Below are 23,768 nucleotides of genomic sequence, written 5' to 3'. Positions count from 1 at the left end.
GGAATAAGATAAACCATGATCTACTTCAAAAACTCTTTTTAATGCATCAGATACCTGACCACCTACCCCAGACTTCACGTCGTACAAAGTGTGCGTGAGGGTGATTTTGAAGACTGCGTGGGATCGGCTGCTCTCCTCGTTCATGTTGGTTGCGGCGACTGTGCGGGATTTGTTACCCTCAGACATCAAAGACTCGATATCCTGAGTGAGAACAAGTCACAGACACATTTCATTTTCTGCCAATATACAGTAAAACTGCTACACTACAAAAATACAAGTTGCACTATTAGGCAGACGTATTGGCATTTACACTTTGTTTCTCAGTGAACATGAAACCCTGTAGAGCACAACAGCCACACTGCCTGTGAAAACAAACGAAACACACTATGTTCTGTGTGTGCGGAGTGGCAGCTTCGACTGAGAGTTAGAAGAGTTTGGACATTAAGTGTTGAGTCTCACAAAATTGACAAATATGCCCTGCCAGTCCTCATCTACCTAATCTAGAAATCTGAAAAAAAAAAATAGTTTTTTTAATTACAGAAGTAATAGAAGTTGACTGTTAAATCAATTTAGACTACATGAATAAGCAACAAGAAAAAGTAATCTGTTACCCCCTCAAGCAGGCAGAGCATTACCTTACCACCTTGCAGTACACCTCACCAAAACTATTTTTAAAAATAAAAACTTCAAGAGATTAATTTTCTGTACTACTCTGTTGCCATTACTACTAAAACAGAAGACAGCATGGTGCAATACAGAAGGATCACATGATCTTCATTTTTTAAAATGTCATATGCTCTAAAAATAGTTACTTAATCAGTCTGAATTTTACTTTTATAAGTAACAATACAGAGCTCTAACACCATCTACCTTCCAAGGACTTAACTGAGCAACAATAAAGATGGTATGTGTGAAAGAGTTCACTAGTTGCCTTCTTTTATATCCAGTCTCCTGCTCTTTCCAGTAAAGGAGCCCAATCTTCAGCTGAGCATATTGCAGCAGAGCTAAGGGACATTTCCCAGACTCCCTTGCAGCTCAGTCTGGCCATATGAGTAAGTTTTAGCGAGTAAGAGGTAAAGTATAATACAGGTCACTGGAAATTCTCCTTCAAGGGAGTATGCATGCCATTGCATCCTGGCTCTCAGAGCCACCTCAAACTACGAGAGTGAGGGCATTACCATACAGCTGGCTGAAATCTAGGTTCCTAATGGCATCTTTGGGATCAATATACCAGCCCTTTCACCATTCATTTGTTCACTCAAATATATATTGAAAGCACCTACTATGTGCTGGGTACATTTTAAGACACTGAGGACACAGAATGATCAAAACATAATAATTCATATTCCAAGGAACTTAAATCCTGTTACATTGTTTTTGCTATATATAGCCAAACTTAATCCTAGCTCACATATACATATAAAAACCTTTGAAAATCTTAAGGTGCTATATAAATTAAGAAGAATAATGTTTAAGGAAAAAATCAGTATTATAAATAAAATACCTCAACTTAAAAACATTAACTGCAAAAAGAGATATAGATAGGTACCAAAATGGAAAAAAATCATAATTTTCTAGATCCATCCTAACTCCATTTTGGAACCATTAAATCTGACAATCCTGAGGCTCAATGTGAAAGCCTTATCCTATGTAGTCTGCATTTATTCACTGGTCTCTAGTCTGTTGTCTCATGCATGAACTCTGTATTTAGCCTTTTAATTTTTTAAACAACAAAAGGTCTTTTCACACTTTTCAATCTCTGAACTTTCAAAACAATCTTGATCTCTCTCCAATGTCACACAAATATGCTCTCAAATGGTCATTATTAATGTACTAACAATACCTAACCTTTATATAAATAATCTGGAGTTTCAAAGACTTTTCACATGCATTAACCCATCTGATCTCCTCCAGGAAGCCTTCCCAGATACCACCTGCCCTGGACACCTACATATCCACTTAAGTTAGGTGCACTCCTTGAAACTACATTGAACCCTGAATATGCATCTGTCACAGCACTATAAACCATGTTGTTTTATAATACCTGTATGGTATCTGGAAGAAGCTTACAGGAACTTACAGAGGTAATGGACCATCTCAGTCATTTTTTTAAAGATTTTATTTATTTATTTTTAGAGAGAAAAGGGAGAGAGAGAGAGAGAAACATCAATGTGTGGTTGTCGGGGGTCATGGCCTGCAACCCAGGCATGTACCCTGACTGGGAATCAAACCTGCAACACTTTGGTTTGTAGCCCATGCTCAATCCACTGAGCTACACCAGCCAGGGCTCATTCATTTTTTATATCCTCAGCACCTAGCACAATAACTGGCACATGACAGGTATTCAATATTTACTAAATGAAATATCAACAATACTTCAAATGATAGAACTGATAAATGAACAAAAAACAAATGAACCTACCTCATTAGGTAGTCAAAACAATTTCTACTTTAAAAACTAGGACAAAGAGGGTGAGTGAAGTTCAGTAAGTGATCCGGAGTCATACAGGAGTTGTACAAAAGGATTAAGTGTCACCAGATCAACATGCACTGACTCTTAAGTCAATGTCCACCACATCACCCCACCCCACCTCCCCCATGCACAAAGCCGGAAAGATTGCCGCAGAGCACAACCCTGAAGTCTGGAAATGAAGAGAACTGACAAAAGGCCAGTGAGTGATTCTCTCAGGTGAGTACATTTGATTTAACTAAATCCGCCAAATCATAAGCAGCTTCATTATTTTATGCACTACTAGGGAAGACAAAAAGCTGACATTTACCACTGTACAGTACATTACAACTTTGGAGTTGGTAAAACACAAAAAAACTGTGTCTCACAATAGATGAATAGGTGTGTCTTGCAAATGAACATGCTCTTTCACAGCTTTTTAAGTAAAAATTGTAAAAAATAATTTATTAAGTGATACTACTGTAATTTTTTAATTTCAAAAATAATAATAATCACAAATTAAACAAAAAAATTGCTACACTGAATTTGGTTAGTTCACATAAAGGATGCTGTTACCTTGTAGCTCGTGACAGCCAGTTTAGAAAGTCCATCAACATAGGGTCCCAGCACACTGTGCTCTCTGACTTTTAACGTTTGACGGCTTCTGTTCGTGCAAAACAAAGGAACAATTTTTAAACAATAACCTGTTTTTTAAAGGACTCAGCTGTACACCATAAAACACATACTGAATTCAACAAGGATCCCATATAAAGAAACCAACTGACTTGATCACAGAAGAATTTAAACCAAAATTTTAAATCTTGACTAGTCACGAAAACTCACAATGTGGTAAAATATCACATCACTCAAAAGGGTACACTGTGGGATGTCTATTTACTCCACAAAGAATGCAGGGGCAAATAAACACAAACAATCTAATTGTCACATCACAGAATGTGGTGCAGAGAGCAGAAATTCAGTAAATGTTAACTGCGCAAAAAAGAAAAATCATAGGCCAACCGCGACCGTGACAAAGACAAGCAAAAGACAACAAACAAGGAGTCTGATGATGACTGAGAACCCTCAAACAGGGCTTATCTCAGGGCTGCCAGGGTTTCTAAGACTGGAAAAAGAGTCACGGCCTTTACCACGTTGATAGACTAATGAGGAAAAAAAACCATGCATGGTCGTTTCAATAAACGTAGGATCAAGTTTTCAATAAAATTAAATACTCATTCATAATTTTTAAAAAATAAGCCTCTTAGCAAACAAATAACTGATAAGCCCAGGAAAGGACATCTGCCAAAAACCTAGAGCATACACCACAGTTAATGGTATCAACCAAAAATATTAGGAATATTTGCTGATGATTTATGACAGGAATTATATCTCAAAAAACTCTTTAAAAAATAAAGCCGTTATACTGTAAAAATATTTGCTGATGGTGGATTACAACTGATTCTTATTTTATGTAACAATATTTTCTAGTGATTTGGACTCTTTTATCACCCTAGGATCAACCACTTAAAACTTTGCTTATTATGATAAAACTGTGCATAAAGCAGACATAGAACAATTATTTAACTTAGCTCTGACTTTGGAATATACTCTAACCCTTTCCTTTCTCTTTTCCCTTTATTTTAAAGACAATGTATACCATATTATCTCTTGAGTAAAACATAATTACATTATTACACATAGTACATGCTGAATCAATAAAATTAGTATTTGAGTAACAAAACAAAGTTGTCTTGTCTTTCACTGAAAAGGTATCACTTTTACAGTTTTTAATCTATTTACTTCAACTGTTCAGAAACACTACAAAAACCTCCCGAACTTCCACGGGGGACAACAACAGCGAACACTTATCAAGCACTTACTATGCGCCATAAAGTTCTAAGACCTCGAGTGTATCATCCTGGCCTACCTTCACACAGCCCTCTGAGGTATTTGTAATATCATTATACCCTCTGTACAAGTGAGGGGTAGAAAGCATAAGACTTTGGTCAACAGGTAACAATTAATAGACCCAGATCCAGAACCAGGTAAATCCAAAGCCCAAGCTGTTAGTTACTAAACTACACACAAGACAAACATGTAAGAAATTATGGAAAGTTATGAAAAAAACTGTAGATAAAGTTTAAGCTATGTCACACAAGTAGTGTGTAATACAAAACACAAGAATGAAGCCAGCTAAGAATTTCTGAGTAGCTGTGGGCTGGATCTCTAAGAAAACTATGGTCTTCATAAAGATGAAGGTGTGAGAAAAAGTATTCAGGATACAGCCAGAAAAAGTACACGGGACAATATTCAGCAAGATGTGGGAGCTTAGACCACGGCCATCCTACCCCTGGTCTCCTTCTGTGCTGTGCTGACTTCCCTGCACACAGCCCTCCAGCCACACCGGACAGCTGGGTCCCTCTGCAAACCAGGGACTTCTCCGAACATACTTTGGCATGGGCTGTCCCCAGTGCTTGATTGGTTCTTAACTAACTTCACTGTGAACAAACTCCTCCTCAGCACAGAATTTATCAAGCATGTTCTAGTGAATCTCCCCTTTCTCTGGGTGAAGACACTCATTTTGATGGAGCAGTGACTCACCACCTCTAACACCATCTTCCCATGATCACCTTCTTCATCCAAACATAAGCACATGTCCCCTCATCATCCTCCGCATGTTCTGTAAGCCCCAGCTCATTTGGCTCTTTGACCTTCCAAACACTGCTTTTACATCAATAAGCCACAAGTTGTGGTTATTATCTGTTTCTTTCTCTCCACTGTTGCACTTCTTTAAAATCTGAACTCAGAAAACACTGTGCAATGAACATATTTCCCCAGATACCTCATCTTCCTCACTAGGTTCAGATATGACTACAGAGTGACAACAGCATTTTTTTAAGGCTTCCTAATACTTCTGAGCCACTTCTATTTCAAAGTCTAGGTCATAAAATAGGACTTTTAAAAACCCAGATCTTTAAAATTAACTGTCCTAAAGTCCAGGTTCCATACTTATATACCTCCCTCTCACTCCACAGTCTGTCACCAAACAGCTGAATTCCCCCTGAAGCTTCTAGGTTAAACAAACACTAATAGCCTACCTGGTTAAGGACACCAGTTACCCGGACACTAAGTAACTTAATTTTCATTGCACATTTGTTGTTTGTGGCTCTGGACACATATAAGAAGACAGTGTGACCCAAATGCATGCCGCTCGCCCACACTTCTCTGTCCCACCCTAGCTCAAACTTCCAAAGCCCAGAACTGGCTGCAGGAAGCCACTCAATGAAACCAACAGCAAATCACAACAACAATAACTAGACAACGAGATAAAATCACAAAGACAATACCTAGATAAATAACTCTTTACCAGAATGCAACATAAAAAAATGTCATTAAGCCAATTTATCAAGTCTCTTTTGGCCCATAATATTACAATATTAAAGCCTCAGAGTTATTTACCCTTTGGGATCAAGAAGGTCTCTGACTTTTTCATTATAAATTTCCATATAGGACACTTCTACTTTAAAACTCTGCTCTTCGTTTTCCTCTTTCTGAGTTCGTTCAAAGAGTCCACTACAAAGTCTTGGGATTAGTCCAGGTTGGTCAGCCGTACCCATCATAGTGTAAGATTTTCCAGATCCTAGAAAAAGAGAATCACAGTTATTACTGTCTCTTTGAGAAGCTGAAATACATAAACCTCTTTCCAGTGTTCATAATAAATTATTAGCACTTAGGAAAATACCCAAAATAAAATAAGAAATATATCCAAATATAATGATGAGACTAAGAACTGAAGCTTTCCTCCTGCACATGTAAAAGTCAAAAGTAAATATCCTTTAAGAAGAAAACAAAAACCTTCTTTAAGCAACTTCAGAGTTTAAAAAGTTACCTAAAACAAATGAAAAATAAAATCAACTGGGAAGATCCACTGATCAGTAATATTACTGTGCCTGCTCTCACCACTAACCCCACTACCAAAAATATATGTTATCCTTACAGGCCCCAGAGCAAGGTAACCTACTTTGGCAATGGTGTAGAAACCAGCATAATTTTTTCTACTATAAAGTTATTTTCTCCGTTGTACCAAGACTACATATTCATTAAAGGCAATTTAGGAAACACCAGAAAATAGAAAGAGAAAAACTCAAGCACTCATAGTCCTTAGTATAATTTTCCCCCCTTTTTATAGAAATGAGTTTGTAAACACATTTTTAAATACAAGTTGCTGCTCTTGTCACCTGTCACTTTATCAGTATCATGATACCTAAAACTAGCAACCCACTGCCTAGGTCTCAGGCCTTCTCTCAAAGTTTTAACGTGTTAACTCATTCTGACAACCCTGTATGGAAGGTTGTCAACATTTCGCAGACAAGGAAACAGAGGTGCAAGTTTCACAGCTAGTCAATGGCAGGAGCAGGGCTGGGGCCGGGATAACCTGGATCAGAGTCGTTGCCCTTGTAACCATCATACACACTGCCTCTTAAAATACAAGCATCTATCCATGGAGAATAGTTTTCGACTGGACAAACCATACAGTATACCCTTAATACAGTGATTCCTTCACTTGGAGTAGATTTCCTTTCCTGTTGACCACAGAGGTACAGAAGCCAAAATGCTCCTTATCAATCATAACTGATAAGATGCTAACAATATGTGTCCTTTTTGGTATATTCTCTGTTATAACCCTTAAGGCTTAAAAAAAACACATATTTAATGTTACCAGTCTGTCCGTAGGCAAAGATACATGCATTATAGCCATCAAAAGCATTTTGAAGAATATTCTCCCCAAGGCACTTAAAAACATCATCTTGACCTAAAAGACAGAGAGAGAGAGAGAGAGAAAGGATGTTTTAAGCCAAAACCACACATGAATAATTAAAGAAAAAAAAATCTCAAAAATGTACATTTTTTCCAGCTTATCTCCAATAAAGATTTTTAAACTTGATGAATGCTTCCAAAGGGTAATGTTCTTCAGGGTATTTCTAGTTAGCATATAAGACAAAATGAGTAAAAAGTTCCTGATAATATGAACTTGAATTAGTAAACACTGACCAAAATCTTCTGCAATGCAAAAAGCTAACGACCTGCTAATTCAGGAAACTGTGATCCTAAGTATACAAAATTTAAACTTGGGACCTAGGTGGACCTGAAATTAACTATATATCACTCAACTAATACTTTATTCAGTACAAAACAGTCACATACATAAATCCCCTCTCCTTTTTCTCAATATTTTTTTTCCATTTGGAAACAATTTCCTTTTTATTTTTTAAACAGGTTTATAAGGCAGAAATGGCCTTACCAGGAAGAAAACACTACTGTGGAAAAAAATTTCAAGTGTCTTTACAAAAACATACAGTTGTGGTTAAATTCACGGGTAGCTTGTTTTACTTCTGTTGCCAAACGCTTGGAACCAGTGGTCTATGGTAGTGAGCAGTGGTTCTCCAGGGACTCTTTGTTTTTTTTCTTTTCTCAGTGGCAAGTTTAGATTACAGAGTCTAGAATATATATCAGCTAGGTGAGGGTGTAAGATATTGAAAATTTCTTCTAGCTTCCTATCATGGACATAAATAATAGGGTCAAACACTCCTCTACAGGCTAAATTAAATATGCCATTCAACCTTGAGTCTTGAATATTGTGGTGATATTATGATTTATAAGAAATATATATTTGCTTATTCATATGCCTTAGGATTTTCTAAGTGTTAAAAGTTATAAATAAGTCTTTTTTTATATTAATGAGGTGACTTTTGGGGCAAACCCATGGATGGGAGCTGGTTGGAGGGAGAACCAATCATGTGATTGGAGGGCTGGAACTTTCAGTCCTCCTCCCCTCTGGGGAGAGGGGAGGGGCTGGAGAGAGAATCAATCATCAATGGCCAATGATTTAATCACTCACATCTCGTATATAATGAAGTCTCCCTAAAAACTGAAAGGGACAGGGTTTAGAAAGCTTCCAGGTTGGTGAACACGTGGAGATTTGGCTAGAGAGGTGCACCTGGGAAGAGCATGGGAGCTACCTGCCCTTTTCCCCATACCTTGCCCTATGCATCTCCTCCACCTGCCTATTCCTGAGTTATACCTTTTTATAATAAACTGGCAACCTAGAAGTGAAATGTTTCTCTGAGTTTTGTGAGACACTCTAGCAAATTAGTTGAACCAAAGGAGGTGGTGGTAGGAACCTCTGATTTATAGCCAATTGGTCTGAAGTACAGGTAACAACCTGAACTTGTGACTGGTGTTTGTAGTCCAAGGAGACAATCACCAGAATCTGCAGTTTAGAGCTGGCTGGTCAGAAGCACAGGTGACAACTTGGACTTGAGACTGGTGTCTGAAGTGGGACATAGAGGTAAGGGGCAGCCTTAACCTGTGGGATCTGATGCTGTCTCCAGGTACATAGTGTCAGAATGGAACTGAATTAATTATAGGACATCCACCTTTTATCTGCAGCACTGCTTGTTGGTGATAAAGGGGAAATATCTCTGGCCCCATGAACCAGAACTGGGATCTAGACACACTCTAAATATGAGAGGCCCAGATGCTGTGATGTTTGTTGTGTTTTAAACGCTATAAATAGTATTCCATTATGCCTCACTTCCTAGTTAATTTACCGGATTAGTACACCATCATCATACTTCCGATACTGAAGCATTCCTTAAAGTCATCATCAGGCCAGCTAGACTGAATTAACCTTAACTTTTGAAACAGCTGTGGTACTACTGTTTCTCATGATAAAAGCCAATACAGTATGACACTCAATATCTAAAAGAGACTGCTTAGAACAGGTGTCGTAAGCAGTTAGGAGTAAAGGAAATAAAAGGCTGTCACTGTAGTCCTATACTTGTAGTGAAAAAGGGCTTGAGACAGTCATCATTGAAGAGAGTAAGAGAATAACAGAATTCTGGAGCAAATTTAGAAAGAACATGCTACGGTCCTCTTCGTTAGAGAAAACAGAACAGGGAAGGCATACATGATTCACTCGGTCACAGCGGGCAGTCAGGAGCACAGCCTGGCTTACACTCGAGATTCCATTTTCTCCATGACTCATCATTCATCACACAAAGCTGCCCCTCTAAGCACATCACAGAGCATCTAAGGGAATCTAAGTGACCGCTGTGCGCCACTGGTGCCACACAAGGTCTGGGGGTGCATGTAAGATACCTCAGCCTATTGATCTGTGTCATCTTCAACCACGAACAGTGCACTGTGAAGCTCCCATTACCCAACCAGTGCAACAACTTTAATGGCAAAGATTAGAGGAAATTCTCTATATAGTTTTTAAAGTTATACAAAATAATACTATGATAAATTATGGAAAAGTATTAAAGCTTTTTCTATATTATCAGTAGTTAAAAGGATGCTGTACTCTTACCTGCATACTTTTCTTTGACAGATTCATCCATAGACCAGAAACAATGGTCATATGCAAACACCTGTTGAAAAATGAAAATAACATAGTGTGTATTAAGAACACAACCTTAACATGCTTATAATAACAATGTCATAACATTGATAACATTGTTCATGACATGTATTGGAAATAATTTTCTGTCCCATAATGAAGACTATTAAATTACTTACAGGATAGTCTTACAATGCACAATAAGCACCCTATAGATGATATAAATCTTTACTTCACGTGGAAAACTTCACAATGTTAAATGAAAAAAGAGAAGGTTACAAAACAATACACACAGTATGTGTGTGCTACGACACACACATACACCCACAGTTACAGACACATAAAGTATATTTCTGCATGATAAGTATTGTTTTCTTCTTTGCACTTTTATGTAGTCTGTATTTTTATTTTTCTCAGAGAAAATAAAAATATTTTTGAAAAACAAAATGTAAAGATGATTACTACAGCAAGTTGGAAATAGCTATGACACAGCAGATTCTTTAAATAAATTATAACACATCCATGTGCAATACTGTACAGCTTCTGGATTGTAAAAGACTGACAAGAATGTTTACATGTTAATGCAAAAGTTACGGGAGTCTGGACCACGATCCCATCTTTGTACAAAAGTCTACACAGATAAAAAGTGGGAAGAACAGACAGTTGGTGGGACATCACAGATGGGTTTGTTTAGATCATTTATGTTTATTACTTTCTAAAATAGGCACTTTTTTTGGAATCTCTGAAAAGTATTTTTCATTTTTTGGATTTCAGGTTTTATAGTTTAGTCTTTTTAAGGATTTGAAGTGTAATTATTTTTAAATTCACTTCAGCTTGCATTCTAACATTCCCACTCCTGGCGTTTGTTGCCTTGCCTCCTGATGACAGGTTTCCCCTTGTATCCTTGAATCCTGGTCTACAAGTGCACTGGCAGTTTGTGTTTTGTGGATTATGGAGTGCTAATTTTTTTCCTCTCCCTTTGGCCACCTTTATATGATGAGCCCTGATGCCAATCCCAGCTACCAAAGCCCAGATTGTGGTCTTCCCAAAGACCAGTGACATCTCTACTCCTTCCTATTTACAGACATTAGCTCAGGACTGGTGGCCAAAACCCACTTTTTAAGCCTTCATTCATGGTGGAGCTGTACCCAAATATTTTTCACATGGCGAGCTTCTCCAGCCCTCAACCATACACCAGCACCCTTTGTAATCTGCAAGAGTCAAACTTCTACCACCTCCGAGAGCCTGTGTCTGATCCTAAGGACCAGCAAAGATGCTGCTTCAGTGTCAGCTTGCTGCTGGTCTCCAAAGATACATATGTTGTTTTTTAGTATGATGTGATTTTAATATTTTAAAATATTTTATCTGTCCTGACTATGAGTTTGGAGTTGGCAGGAGAATGTTTGTGTGTGAACTCACAAGGCTATTTGAACCAGAGGTCTGTCTTAAAGTTAATTTTTTAACAAAGGAAGTTAGGTTAGGATAGTAAATTAAATATACCATATATCCTCCATCCCACCTGAAATTAACTCATAATGACGGAGAGATGGAGGGGAAGGACCCAAAAGAAAAAAGAAGGGGGAAAGAAGCACAAGCTTCTGAAAGCAAAATCGCCCTCTTACACCTGGATCAGAAATTGAGAATCCCTGAAAAACAGCTGCAGTGAGACTGATGGGGAGAGATCCTAAGGAGTGGGAGGCGGAGTGGGAGCCCCAGCGAGACAAGAGACAGACCCTGCAGCAGCAGACGGCTACACAGAGCAGTTCTGGGAGTGGGTGCACCAGGCCAACAGCTGAATGAGCAAGAGGGGACCTTGGGGCCACCAACAGGATGACTGCTTAAAAATATTTTCAAAAAGGATTAAGAAGTACAAAATGACAGTTACAAAATACTCAAGGATGTCAAGTTCAGCACAGAAATGTAGTCAACAATACTGTAATACTATGTTTGGTGTCAGGTGGGTACTAGATTGATGGGGGGGGTCACTTCATCAGTTATAAAAATGTCTAACCACCATGCTGTACACCTGAAATATGGAATATCAACTGTAACTGACGAAAAATTTTAAATGCCTGGTACCCAGAAATAAATAAATTGATTACAAATAAAATAAATAAATAAAAACACCTTCAAAGCAGGGAAGGATCAGACCACCCACACTTCGAGCAACAGAGCAGGCAGCGGAGGCATACGTTCCCTGGGGTGGGGCAGTGATGCAGAGGACAGGCCAGGAAGGCGAGCAAAAGCCCACTGGCCGGCAACACCCAATGGGGCAGCGCCCTGGGGCCCGGAAGCTACCACCCAGCTGCAGTACCACATGGTACACTACTAATTCGCAACAGTTTTCCAAAGCTGAACATACATCGATCAGTAATGGTGGTGGCTCACTGTGCTAGCAATTCTCCAACAGGGAGAGGAGGAAAAGAAGAAGGAAGGTGGAAGGTGGTCCCAAAGGACTGTGTATCAAAATTTTGGGTAGGGACTGCTTTTTAAACTACATTCATCAGCCAGGGCGAGAATCACTTCAGCATGGTAAGATTAACTAAAATGTGAAGCTCAAATTAAGTTTCTTCTGTTCTAGCTTCCAGGTCTCACCTCTGATCACTTTATTTAATCCTGTGGTAAGGTTAAGCAGAAACTCTTCTCCTGGAGCCTGATCCCCTCACTTCCACAGTCCCATCGCCATGCATGTGCACTTGTCAAAGATCGGGCACTGGATGGCACTCCTCTCTCCATTATTATGAGTTGGTTTCGTTTCTTTCTCTTTTTAATTTAGAGATTCCTTAAACAACTATATTTCTTATTCTCAATTCCAGTAGAGAAGCTATCACTAAAGTAACTGTAACAACAGCCAATAACTCCATGCTAGGTCACGGAGGCAAAAGGCCACTGCGGTACAAGGTGGTTAAGAACCTGGTGGCAGGCAGGAAGGGGACCTGGGGGTTGAACCCAGCCTTTGAGCCAGTGCCTGCTCACCACTAGCTTCTCCACTACTGGTCTAAATTAGCTTTATGCTCCCAATTTTTTGAAAGCCCCACAGCCTGGTACAAAGTTGGAAACTAATGAACTGTTAGTTCTTACTAACAACACTGAATGGTCCTCTTTAAGTTTTAGCAACTTTATAAATTATTATAGGGATCTTCCAGCCATGGATTTCGTAAAGCAGACCAGGTCATTTCTTCCTAAATAAACATGTTTGCTTAAAAATTAAAAAAAATTAAACTTTTTTTCAAGTAACAGAGAAAAAACACAAATTCATTATAACAAAGTCAAAAACACAGAAGCATAAAGGAAAAAATAGAGGCCTTCCATTCACCAAGCATACCACTCCCTACAGGTAAACACTTAATAATGTGGTGTTGGTCCTTCCATGGTTTTTACGTTAGCACACTTCCTCTAAACATTAATATGCAGTTGTATTAAATAAAACACGAATAGTTTTAAAATAGTCATATATGTTTCTTCATATCTTTACTGTAATCGCCAGCCCCAACTCCATCAAAAAATAAGAAAATGAAAATAATCCAGCACTTTAACATAAAAGAAAAGATGAGGTAAAACTAATAGAGTTAGTTTTCACAGTCCCAAACAGCCATGTCTATATATATTTTAGCAACAATAATAGAGAATGGAATTACAATTCAACCATACATTCTAAAACAAAAACAAAATTCCAAGAATGCAGATAAAAATCTGAATTTCCTGGAAGGTTCTAAGTAACTTCAGAGAATGGTCAATTCAGAAACACAGCCCTGGTGCCCACTCTGGCACACCTCTAAGTTCCCTGAGCTCAGGGGCTGGCGCGGCCCACTGGAGTTTCTTTAGAATCTGGGCTCAAACCTAAGATGAAAGCATGTCCTCATGAGAAAGCTGCGGGCCAGGGCGGGTTTCCGTTGGCTTGAGAATGTGTCCCCAGCTGTCTTGGGAGGATGAATCTGCCTGGCCCAGCCTGACCACAGTTTGGAACGACGAGTTTTGGGCCAACCCATGGTGAACAGCAAAGCACAAAAGGAATCTGTGTTGTAGCTGCCAGGAGACTGGCCATAATTGGTCAAAGTACAAATACAGTTTTTCCATAAACCTCCAGTCGCTTCTATGTCAATAAATGGCTTCCGATTTCTGAACAGGCTGAGAGCTCGAGTTACTTTTACAAAAGGGACAAAGAAAAAATACTTCTGAGAAGAAAATTATGAATAGTTCAAAAACATGCACCTAAGATGTTTACAAGCATCCCATAATATACCAAATCACTTACCTTTGGCTGGCTTCTGAGTTCCCCAACAAGATGTCATCGTTGACATGAAAGAAACGAGAGAAGGTTCAAAAACATTTTTTTTAGTTCAGAAGACTCTTTTTGAAGGACAAAAATGAAAATAAACATCATGTAAATTTTTCTTAAGAGTACAAAATATTAATTTTGAAACCAAATAGCAATTTAAAATAAAGGATCAATTCATATTTATCTATTAACTGGTATGGTAGAATGCTAACTTGTATCTCTCTGGTATAAGAAAGATTACCCAAGCACTGGACAATTTTTAAAGTACTAATATTTCTGCCTTATACATTCTTTTTATTTTTGTATATTTAAAAACTATTTACTCTTTATCATCTGATTTAACTTCCAATCAGTTTTGCCTGTTTTGATACAGAAGGAGCTTACTCTGTATCTCTACAGAGCCTTTTACACAAAATGAATTCTGTTCTGCTAAGAAAAACAAAAAGGTTACATTAAAGGAACAAGTGATTTTAATTCTTTTGCCAGTGAATTTACTGAATTACTCACTTACTCCTTATTGTCTATGCTTCCCCAGGTGCTTCTAACCTCTCTCCCTGGGAAACTGCCCCTCACATCGCCTCAGGGTACAGCCATGTGTCTCAATCCAATATAATTTTGAGACAGTTTCAGAATTAGAGAAAAAGCTGTATGGAAAGCACAAAGAACTCCCTTCACCCAAACCCAGCAACTGCTAACACTGCCAGAGCTACCATGGCATTCTCCCCTCCCCCCTCCACCCCATGTAAACAGCAACACACACACACACACACACACACACAATGCATTTTTCCTTAACTGTCTGAGAGTAAGCTACAGACATGTCCCTTCAGCTCTAAACACTTCAGTGTATAATTCCTGAAAAGAATGATATTCACTCACAAAACAACAGTACATTAAAATCAGAACATTTAAAAATAAATGAAGTCATTTTGAAACCAGAATGAAACAGGAACAATGACCGAAGCTCTGGGAAGAGGTGGTCTCTCTCAGAGGATCAGAGGGCCAACTCAAACCTAAAACTTGAAAGAAAACCACACGTGGAAATGCGTCCTTGCAACTGTCTGTACATTTTCTTCTCCCTTTGTCTCATAGAAGACTTTCTCCTAAAATAAATTGAATGTTATTTCTATCAAATGACTTCAAGTAAGAGCGCTAAAACATGAAGGAGCATCTCACAAATGAGTGACATCTAACAGATTCTGGAGTAACAGCTAATGAGGGGAACACATAAAATAATTTCTCTGGAATAAGAGATAAGGAAAAACTCCCCTAAGAAAAGATTTGTGAAATACTGGTAGAGTTTACTGACACATGCTATCATCTTTTTATGGGTCTTTATAAGGAAAAGATTCTCGTCAACTGCAGACAGCGTAGTTATAACCTAGCTGGAGGTCAGAACAGAGACAGCATACATGGAATGCCTAATATAGGCCGAGCACATTGCATGCTACTTAATTCTCTCAATAACTCTGCAAGGTGCTTTTTTTTTAGATTTATTTTTAAATTGTATTTTTAGAGAGGAGAAGGGAGGGAGAAAGAGGGGGGAGAATCATCAATGTGTGGTTGCCTCTTGCACACCCCCTGCTGAGGACCTAGCCCGCAAACCAGGCATGTGCCCTGGCTGGGAATTGAACTGGTGACCCTTTGGTTTGCAATCCGGCACTCAATCCCCTGAGCTACACCAGCCAGGGCGCAAAATGCTCTTACTATTCCAATTTTACAGATGAGAAACTTAAGGCTCAGAAAAGTTAAATGACCTGTCCAAGATATAAAAATAAGCAGTGATGAACCTGAGATACAAAACTAGGCCTCCTGACTCCCAAGTCCATGTTATTTTCCTCTTCCACACTGGTCAAAACAGCCTCTAGACTTCAGAATCTATGAGTCATATCTTAACAACTGCTCCTACTAACAAACATTTCCATGTATTACTTTCCTCCATTCTAATGATTACCTAATAAAATGTTACCAATTGGTGCGTATGCCAGTATGAGTTTATTTATTCGTATTATTAACAAAAATTCCAAACTGTCTTTTCTGAGAGAAAAATAAGATATCTGTTATGGTATTTCTATTTTAAATAAAATATTTTTATACAAAAATCAGCTCTTCCTAGGCGACAACCATCAAACATGAAATTAAAAAATACATGACACATAGCAGAAGAATTCATAGGGCCAACCTAAATTCAAACATAATAATAAAAACAGAAACAAACCAGTAAATTAATTACAGAGCTAAGTTTCCAGCTAGGGATTCTGGTGCTACAAGAGTAAAGCTCAAATAACCTACAGAGTCATTGGAAACCCAAAGATGTAATTACAGCTCTGTACAAAAATAAATAAGTAAATTAATTAATTAAACAAAGCCTTTCAAAATGTAGCTGCCATCCAATCCAGCAATGCCTCACTTATCCCAAAATTCCTTAATAAGAAACCTCAGCTACCCAAATCACAGTGGAGATTTAGGAAGCAAAGGAAGACTACACCTAACCAATCAAAAGAGATATCACAAGGTAAAAGCATGAAAGTCTTAGCATCTCAGCTGAGCTGAATTATTTTATATTGTGGCTGTGGCTTAAGCTCATTTTGAAATACCTTCAGCTCTGGCCAGGTAGCTCAGCTGGTTAGAGTGTTAGCACCACCAATACACTGAAGTTGTGGGTTTAATCCCCAGTCAGAGAATATCCAAGAATCAACCAATGAATGCATGAATAAGTGGAACAACAAATCTCTCTCTTTTCCTCTCTCTTCCTTTCTCTCTCTCTAAAATCAATAAATAATTTTTTTCCCAAAAAAAGAGCCCTAGCTGGCATGGCTCAGTTGGTTGGACATTGTCCTGCAAACTGGAGGGTTGCAGGTTCGATTCCCAGTTGGGGCATATGCCTAGGTTATGGGTTCTGTCCCCCATCAGGGAGCATAGGAAAGGCAATAAATTAATGTTTCTCTCTCACACTGATGCTTTTCTCCCTCTATGTCCACCTCCCTTCCCCTCTCTAAAATCAATAAGCATGTCCTTGGGTGAGGATTTAAAAGGAAATACTTCCAGATTTACAAAAATTCCAAAAATAGTACAAAGAATTCCGGTGTACCCTTCATCTAGCTTCCCCAAATGTTGACACGTCATATGGCCACAGTTATAATGATCAAAACCAGGAAATTAAGCATCATAAGATTTATTAAATGATAGAGAGCCAACCTTATAAAATTTTTTTCTTTTTTCTTTTTGCCAATTGCCCCACTGATGTCCTTTTTCTGGTCCAGTATCGCATGCCATTGTCATGTCTCCTTCCATCTGGGATGGTCTGACTCTCACGAACCTGACACTTGAGGAGTACTGGCCAGTTATTTTGTAGCATGTCCCTTCATCTGGGTCTGTCTAATGCTTCCTCATGACTAAATTCAGGTTATGCACTTTAGCAAGCACGACAAGAAGTACTGCTATGCCCTGCTCAGTGCATCACACCGGAAGGCACATGATAATGGCCATGTTTCCCTACTGATGATGGTCAATCTGATTACTTGGTTATAGTTGTATCTACTAGGTTCTCCACTGTAACATTATTAGTTTTCCCTTTGTACACTTTTTTGTGGGGGAGACTTTGAAACTATATAAATACAATTTCTCATCATACTTGAACCCACGAATTTTAGCATCCATTGATGATAAGTCTTGCCTGGAAGCAGTGCTGTCTCCCAAGTGGTGACTGTCTAGTTACTGGAGATGTCAGCAGCCCAGGTGGACAGACACGGATGGAACAGATGGACGTGCTTTTTAGGAAGAGGTCAGCTTGGGAAACAACAAATGATTTGGTTCCATATCTTGGACAGAACTGTTATCTGTGAATAAGTTACTCACTTCCTTCTCTTCACTAACCTGGCTTCTGCTCATTTCTCATTTAAATAATAAATTACAACAGAAATTTATTCCTAACATTTAGAATGCCACCATGTGAAAAAATGTGGTGATGATTTTATATGTTAATGATTTTTGTTAATTTTTATTAATATTCCTGACAATTACAAAAATAACTGATATTGGTTGGGTCCAAAAACAAACCAAGTATAGTGTATGTGTAAAACACAAGGTGATGCCAGTAGAATGGCGAGTTATAAATCAATTCCTGCTGTCAACTACAAAAATCAAACATCATATCCAATATTATCATTTCTTTTATTTTTAAAGATTTAAGTTTCGGAAACCTCCACAATTAGAATATTTGGAATCTCTGTTTTAACAAGATCCCACCCCACTCTGTAACGGATGTATGGACCACAAAGAGCTCATTCTAATAGAGCTAAACTACGTAATGATATTGTTGCCTTTTTGGACTTAGCTGGTAGTACCAGCAACTGAACAACAATCTGTGTGGTGATCATCATTTTCTCTTTGTCACCCCTCCCCCAATGTGTTTTTCACAAAACAAATAAAGCTGATCTGACTGAAAACTTAGACACTGACTAGACTCACAAAGGAAGCCTATCAATCTTTGCTTATCTAGAGAACTTAAGAAGTACAAATATCACTGAGAGCCCCCACTCATTGTTTCCTTGACATGTGGAATACTCCATTCAATTTGAAGAATTTTAAAAATATCATTGATAGAGTGGAGTTCTTTGGAGAATAGCATTCAGGATGTAGAGGGGTTTGAAAATGCTACTACTGAAAGAAGAAATCAAAGAACTAGACCTATTAGCCTGGACCAGAAAAGATCAAAGGAAGACATGATGCCCCTCCGCAGAGGTGAGAAGACTCACCCACCTGGGGTGGCCTGGGGAGAGAGCAGACTTGTTTTAGGTCACTTCAGAGAGTAGACCTTGGTAGGACCTGCTGGACAAAGTTAAAAGAAGAGGGACACTGCTTTAATTTAAAAATGATTAGCACTATGTTAAAAAACAGCTCCCATCAGTGGAATTATCTAAAGAAAGAATAGAAAAACATTTAAAGAGGATGTAGAACAAAGGAGAAATCACCCTGGATTACTTGTATAACTTTTTATTTACAACAAGAAAACAACTAAGCATTTAGCAAGTCACATTTCAACATCTCTATCAGTGACACTTGGGGACCCCACTGGTACATCAGAGGTAACCCAAGGGACAGTTCGAGCATCATACTCCACATCACACCCTCAAGAAGACTCCTCACCAGCAAGCTAGTTAACTTCCTGTCTCCCACAGACCTGCATTCAGAAAATGCCACCCCCACTAACAACTCCATTTATTTAAGCCCTACTCATGTCAGACAAACTCAGATCAAACTCATTCTCCCTCAAGAATCCTTCCACAAGAACCCTAACCAAAAGTAAGTTTTTCTTCCCCAATTCCTCTAAGTCAAAACGATCTCTGCCGCTCAGATATTACCTATCATTTCGTCACACGGTATAAACTTTTTAGTATATGCGTCATCTGCTCACCTAGGCTATAAGCTTCTAAAGGACAGCATGTGTCTTTCTGCATTTACCCATACAAGGCTTTTTGCTTATTCAGCAAATAATTTTTAAGCTCTCTAGGTGACCTGGCCCCTGCTTCTACTCAACCCCATCTTGCAGCATCTTGTACTATCTTCCTTTCTGATCAGCCCAGTGTGCCCAGTTTCCTAGTCTCAGGGCTTAAATACATGACTTTCTTTCTGCCTTGGAATCTTGGGGCTAACTCCCATTTATCTGTCATTTCACAGCTTAATTATTATTTCCCTATCTGTATCTATCTAAACATTTGTTGAGTGAATGAATGGTTAAGCCTGTTAATCCTTTTGTTACACAGGGCCCCAACACAAGGGTGGATTTGACATTTAAGTCCTACCTGTATCTTTCTTAAACATCCCATATAAATTACATCCCTTATGTTATTCTCAGTCACAGTGTTCCTGACAGGATAAAAACATTTCCGCCCTGGCTAGTATGGCTCAGTTAGTTTGACATCATCCACAAACCGAAAGGTCATCGGTTTGATTCCCAGTCAAAGCACACGCAAGAGGCAACCAATTGATGTTTCTCTCTCATGTGAATGTTTCTCTCCCTCTATTTCTCCCTCTCTTCCCTTCCCTCTAGAATCAACATAAAAAATTTTTTTAAGAATAAAAACATTTCCACCACCAGCTCCGCTCTCTAAAACATCCCTAAAACAATAAAGCAAATAATAAACAAAAACAAGTTCCACTTTCAGTGAAACTAGGAGGTAATTATAAATGAAACACATGACATGAAGACAGACAATGCACACACAGAATGCAAGAAAGATCAGAAATGAGTGGTGGTCGGTATGCCAGAAGGTAAGGAAATGGGGGGGTCTTAAAAAAAATGGAAGGACATTCAGGCCACTACCTACCTCTTATGTACAGCCCTTGGAGAAACTTTTTTGAAGCAAGAGAAGGGACAGTTTGACACTTCCCTTCCATCAGAATCTCCCACCCATACAAACAACAACTGGTCGAGAACACAGGGACATCCAAAGAACGTGGCCGTGGACTCACAATGTTACAATCACAGAACTCGGGAAATATGAAACCCTGGTTTACAAATTCCATAATTTCCAATTACCATATATTGGGATAGCATAATTCAAAGAATATACTCATTATTACCTCAATCATTTTCAAATCACCTGTCTTTTCTCATCTGTCAAAACCATGAGTAAGTTTTAATTCACTGTCCACATTCATTTATAAGAAAGTTTAAATCTGGCCAAAGAATCAAATCAATTTGATGCATTTGTGAGGTTTTTTATAAAGCATTTTTCACACCCTATGTTACCAGAGTAATATACATTCATTTCATAATTACATGTTAAACAACTTCGAGGCATATACAAAGAATAGGACAGATTATTGAAACACTCTTAGACTCCAAGTAAAGAAAGCTCTTATAATTTTTATTTCTCTCAGTATCTGTGGTTATCTAAGGTTTCAAATTTTATAAATCTGAATTTCTCCAGTTTCTTTTTATTGTATTAATGCAACTGGATTTATTCTTGATTGAACTGGATTTATCTGGAAAAGGTTTTTACTCAACATGAGTTAACTAACTCTCCCATCCTTCACCCTTTCTAGATCGGGATCCAGACTTCACTGCGCAAACCAGAGTCACACCCTCAGGGTTTATGGGCTCAATAGAGCCCTCGGCTGTATTTTGTTTGTTTGTTTAGTCTTCATAGTATTGACCAAAAACAGAAAATCAGAAGATTCACATTACAATTCTCTTGAAAATTCAGACGATCTGGAAACACTAGGCCTAAATTCCCACACAGCGACACTGCTATCTTCCACATGGCCTGCCAGGCAGGCAGCCGAGTTTTAAATTCCTGCCGTTGAGAAAGCAGAACAGGGTTTTCTTCACACTCAAGAAATTAGAGACTTACAAATTCATACCAATAAAGAGACTGTTTCCAAATCCAACCCCAAGAATCTAACACGGAGTGCCACCACCATCAAACCAGGACTACACTACCAGTCTGCCCACCCAATTAGATAATGCAATCCCCTTTAACACCCCAACACGTAATCCTGGCTATCAAACCCCAAACCAGGAATCCCACACTCAGATGTCATTTGCAGGAGTAATGTCATCAGAGTTAGTAGCTATTAAATAAAATGAAAGCTAACGCCATTGTATTTACAATAAGCTTCCCAACTTAAGTCTGAATTCTAGATGTAGGAATTTCTTTACCATATGCCTGGTGCACATATATTTGTGAATGCTCAGTAAAAGATATCATTATTGTAATTTTGATCCATGATGCAATGTTAAACTTGGGGTTTCAGTCACCTAGCAGGCTGACAAAAACTTGAAATTTCTAGATCATTACTATAATTAGTCTCCAAATCCATTGCCTAGCAAAGATCCCTTAGCTTTCTTATGTGGAAACTCAATTTTCAAACATGCTGCAACTAAGTACTTCATTACTTACAAGGGTATAAACTGCTCAGTTAACTAACTAAAGATTGCTGTCTTTATCCCTTTCCTGGGACGTGGTTTTCATCTTTGAAATGTCTCTCAAACTCATTAACTCTTTCATTCAGCAATAATTACTGAGTATCTACTGTAAGCCAGATGCTACTCACAGAACTGAAGAATTTTAAAGATTTTATAAGATTTTAAATTCTATTATGATAGAATGAATGAATGCATGCATAAATATAATAGTGCTATGGAAAACAATGAAACAGGGAAGGGGATACAGAGGGGAGCTGGGGCTGACATTTTGAACAGCGTGGTCGGGAGAAGCTTCACAGAACGGCGTCTGCACAGAGGCCTATGGGAAGTAACGGAGTGGGCCATACGGTTAGGTAGCAGACATGGCAACGCCCCATTTCATCTCCCTCTAGGTCCGTCCACCACACAGCTTCCTCACGGTGCCCTCCCTGCTCCAGTCTCTTCTCTACAGCTCTTCTCTCACCCAGGATGTATCTGACCCCCACAGCTGATCAGGTCAGAACTCTGCCTAAAATGCGATTTTCAACCTTTTTCATCTCACAGCACACAAAAGCTAATTACTAAAATTCTGCAGCACACCAAAACATATATTTTTTGCCAGTCTGACCAAAAAATAGGTATAATTTTTATTCATTCACACCAGATAGCTATTGTTGTGTGTGCTGTTGTCATTTTTTATCTGGCAATCTAAGGGAAGAGAGGTCAGTGCCCTGACTACACGTTTTAAAGTATTACACGTTTTAAAATTCCTTGTGGCACACTGGTCAAAAATTCTGTCCTACAAGATAGAATTCAAACTCCTTAAGCAAGAAAGGCTCTCTACAGTATCACCTCGTCCCACCTCTCCAGAGACAGAGATGGGAAATCTGAGAGCTGAGGCAGCTGGAATTTGTTGGTATGAGAAAAGGAAGAAATTCAGAAAAAGAACTCAGGAATCTACATGGGGCCCCCTCCTGTCTTCAACTGAACACCCAGTTGCACGTGCAGAAGGTAAGACTCCAGAGGCCATAAATACTATCTGGGAAAGAACTCCTCCTAGACAAGAAGGTATACAATGAACAACTGCCAGAGCTTGCACTGGGTTACAACCAGCCACACTGGGAAGGTCTTCTTGAACACTAGGGAGCATTTGGTATAGAGCCCAGAAAAGCCTCAAGTTAAGAGTAGGGCTAAACTCTCCCCAGTATAGAGGCTGTCCTGGCCCCAATCCAACAAAGCTTAAAAACAAGCCACGATCCAGCAACACACAAGTAAATTCCCCATGAGGAGTTTCCAGTGTCTCACTTCCACCGAAAGTGAGGGTGATAGCTTATTCAATTTGGACAATTCTAACTTAGAATCATGTACATACACACAGAATTATAACAACTGGGCACTAAGCATTATATTAAGTACTTTACATTTATCATATATAACTAGTAACTACCCTGTGACATTGTATCCTCACTTTGGACCTGAGTTAATGATCACTCAAAAATTAACACAGCCCGGACCAGTGTGGCTCAGTCAGTTGGAGCTTTGTCCCATAATCAAAAGACTGTGGGTTTGTCCCTGGTCCAGGTGTGTACGCTTCCCACTCTGGATGTGCACAGGAGGCAACCAATCGATGTTTCTCTAACCACTTTTGAGCTCCTTCACAGTTTTTGTGAAGACATTCATTTTTAATCCCTTGGATACGTGAGAGTAAACCTGCAGGGTCATATGG

The 23,768-nt window shown here is 38.8% G+C and overlaps 1 protein-coding gene across 3 annotated transcripts in view; it reads right to left on the bottom strand.

Moving 5' to 3' along the window:
* The window catches only part of KIF13B (kinesin family member 13B), a 173,542-nt gene that overhangs the window by 105,397 nt on the left and 44,377 nt on the right, over nt 1–23,768 (bottom strand). For 2 of the 3 annotated variants that reach the window (XM_036032025.1, XM_036032027.1), the window contains exons 3-8: nt 14,107–14,119; nt 9,822–9,882; nt 7,170–7,262; nt 5,909–6,089; nt 3,026–3,113; nt 67–201 (exon numbers count right to left, since the gene is read on the bottom strand). In XM_036032025.1, coding sequence (XP_035887918.1) covers nt 67–201; nt 3,026–3,113; nt 5,909–6,089; nt 7,170–7,262; nt 9,822–9,882; nt 14,107–14,119 — 571 coding nt within the window. The remainder of the gene's footprint in view (nt 1–66; nt 202–3,025; nt 3,114–5,908; nt 6,090–7,169; nt 7,263–9,821; nt 9,883–14,106; nt 14,120–23,768) is intronic. The other variant, XM_036032026.1, reaches the window with a different exon arrangement.

Source organism: Phyllostomus discolor, chromosome 8, assembly GCF_004126475.2.
Source record: "Phyllostomus discolor isolate MPI-MPIP mPhyDis1 chromosome 8, mPhyDis1.pri.v3, whole genome shotgun sequence".
NCBI classification, from domain to species: domain Eukaryota; kingdom Metazoa; phylum Chordata; class Mammalia; order Chiroptera; family Phyllostomidae; genus Phyllostomus; species Phyllostomus discolor.
Note: the sequence above shows the minus strand (reverse complement) of the source record. Positions and strands in the feature narration are given on the sequence as shown.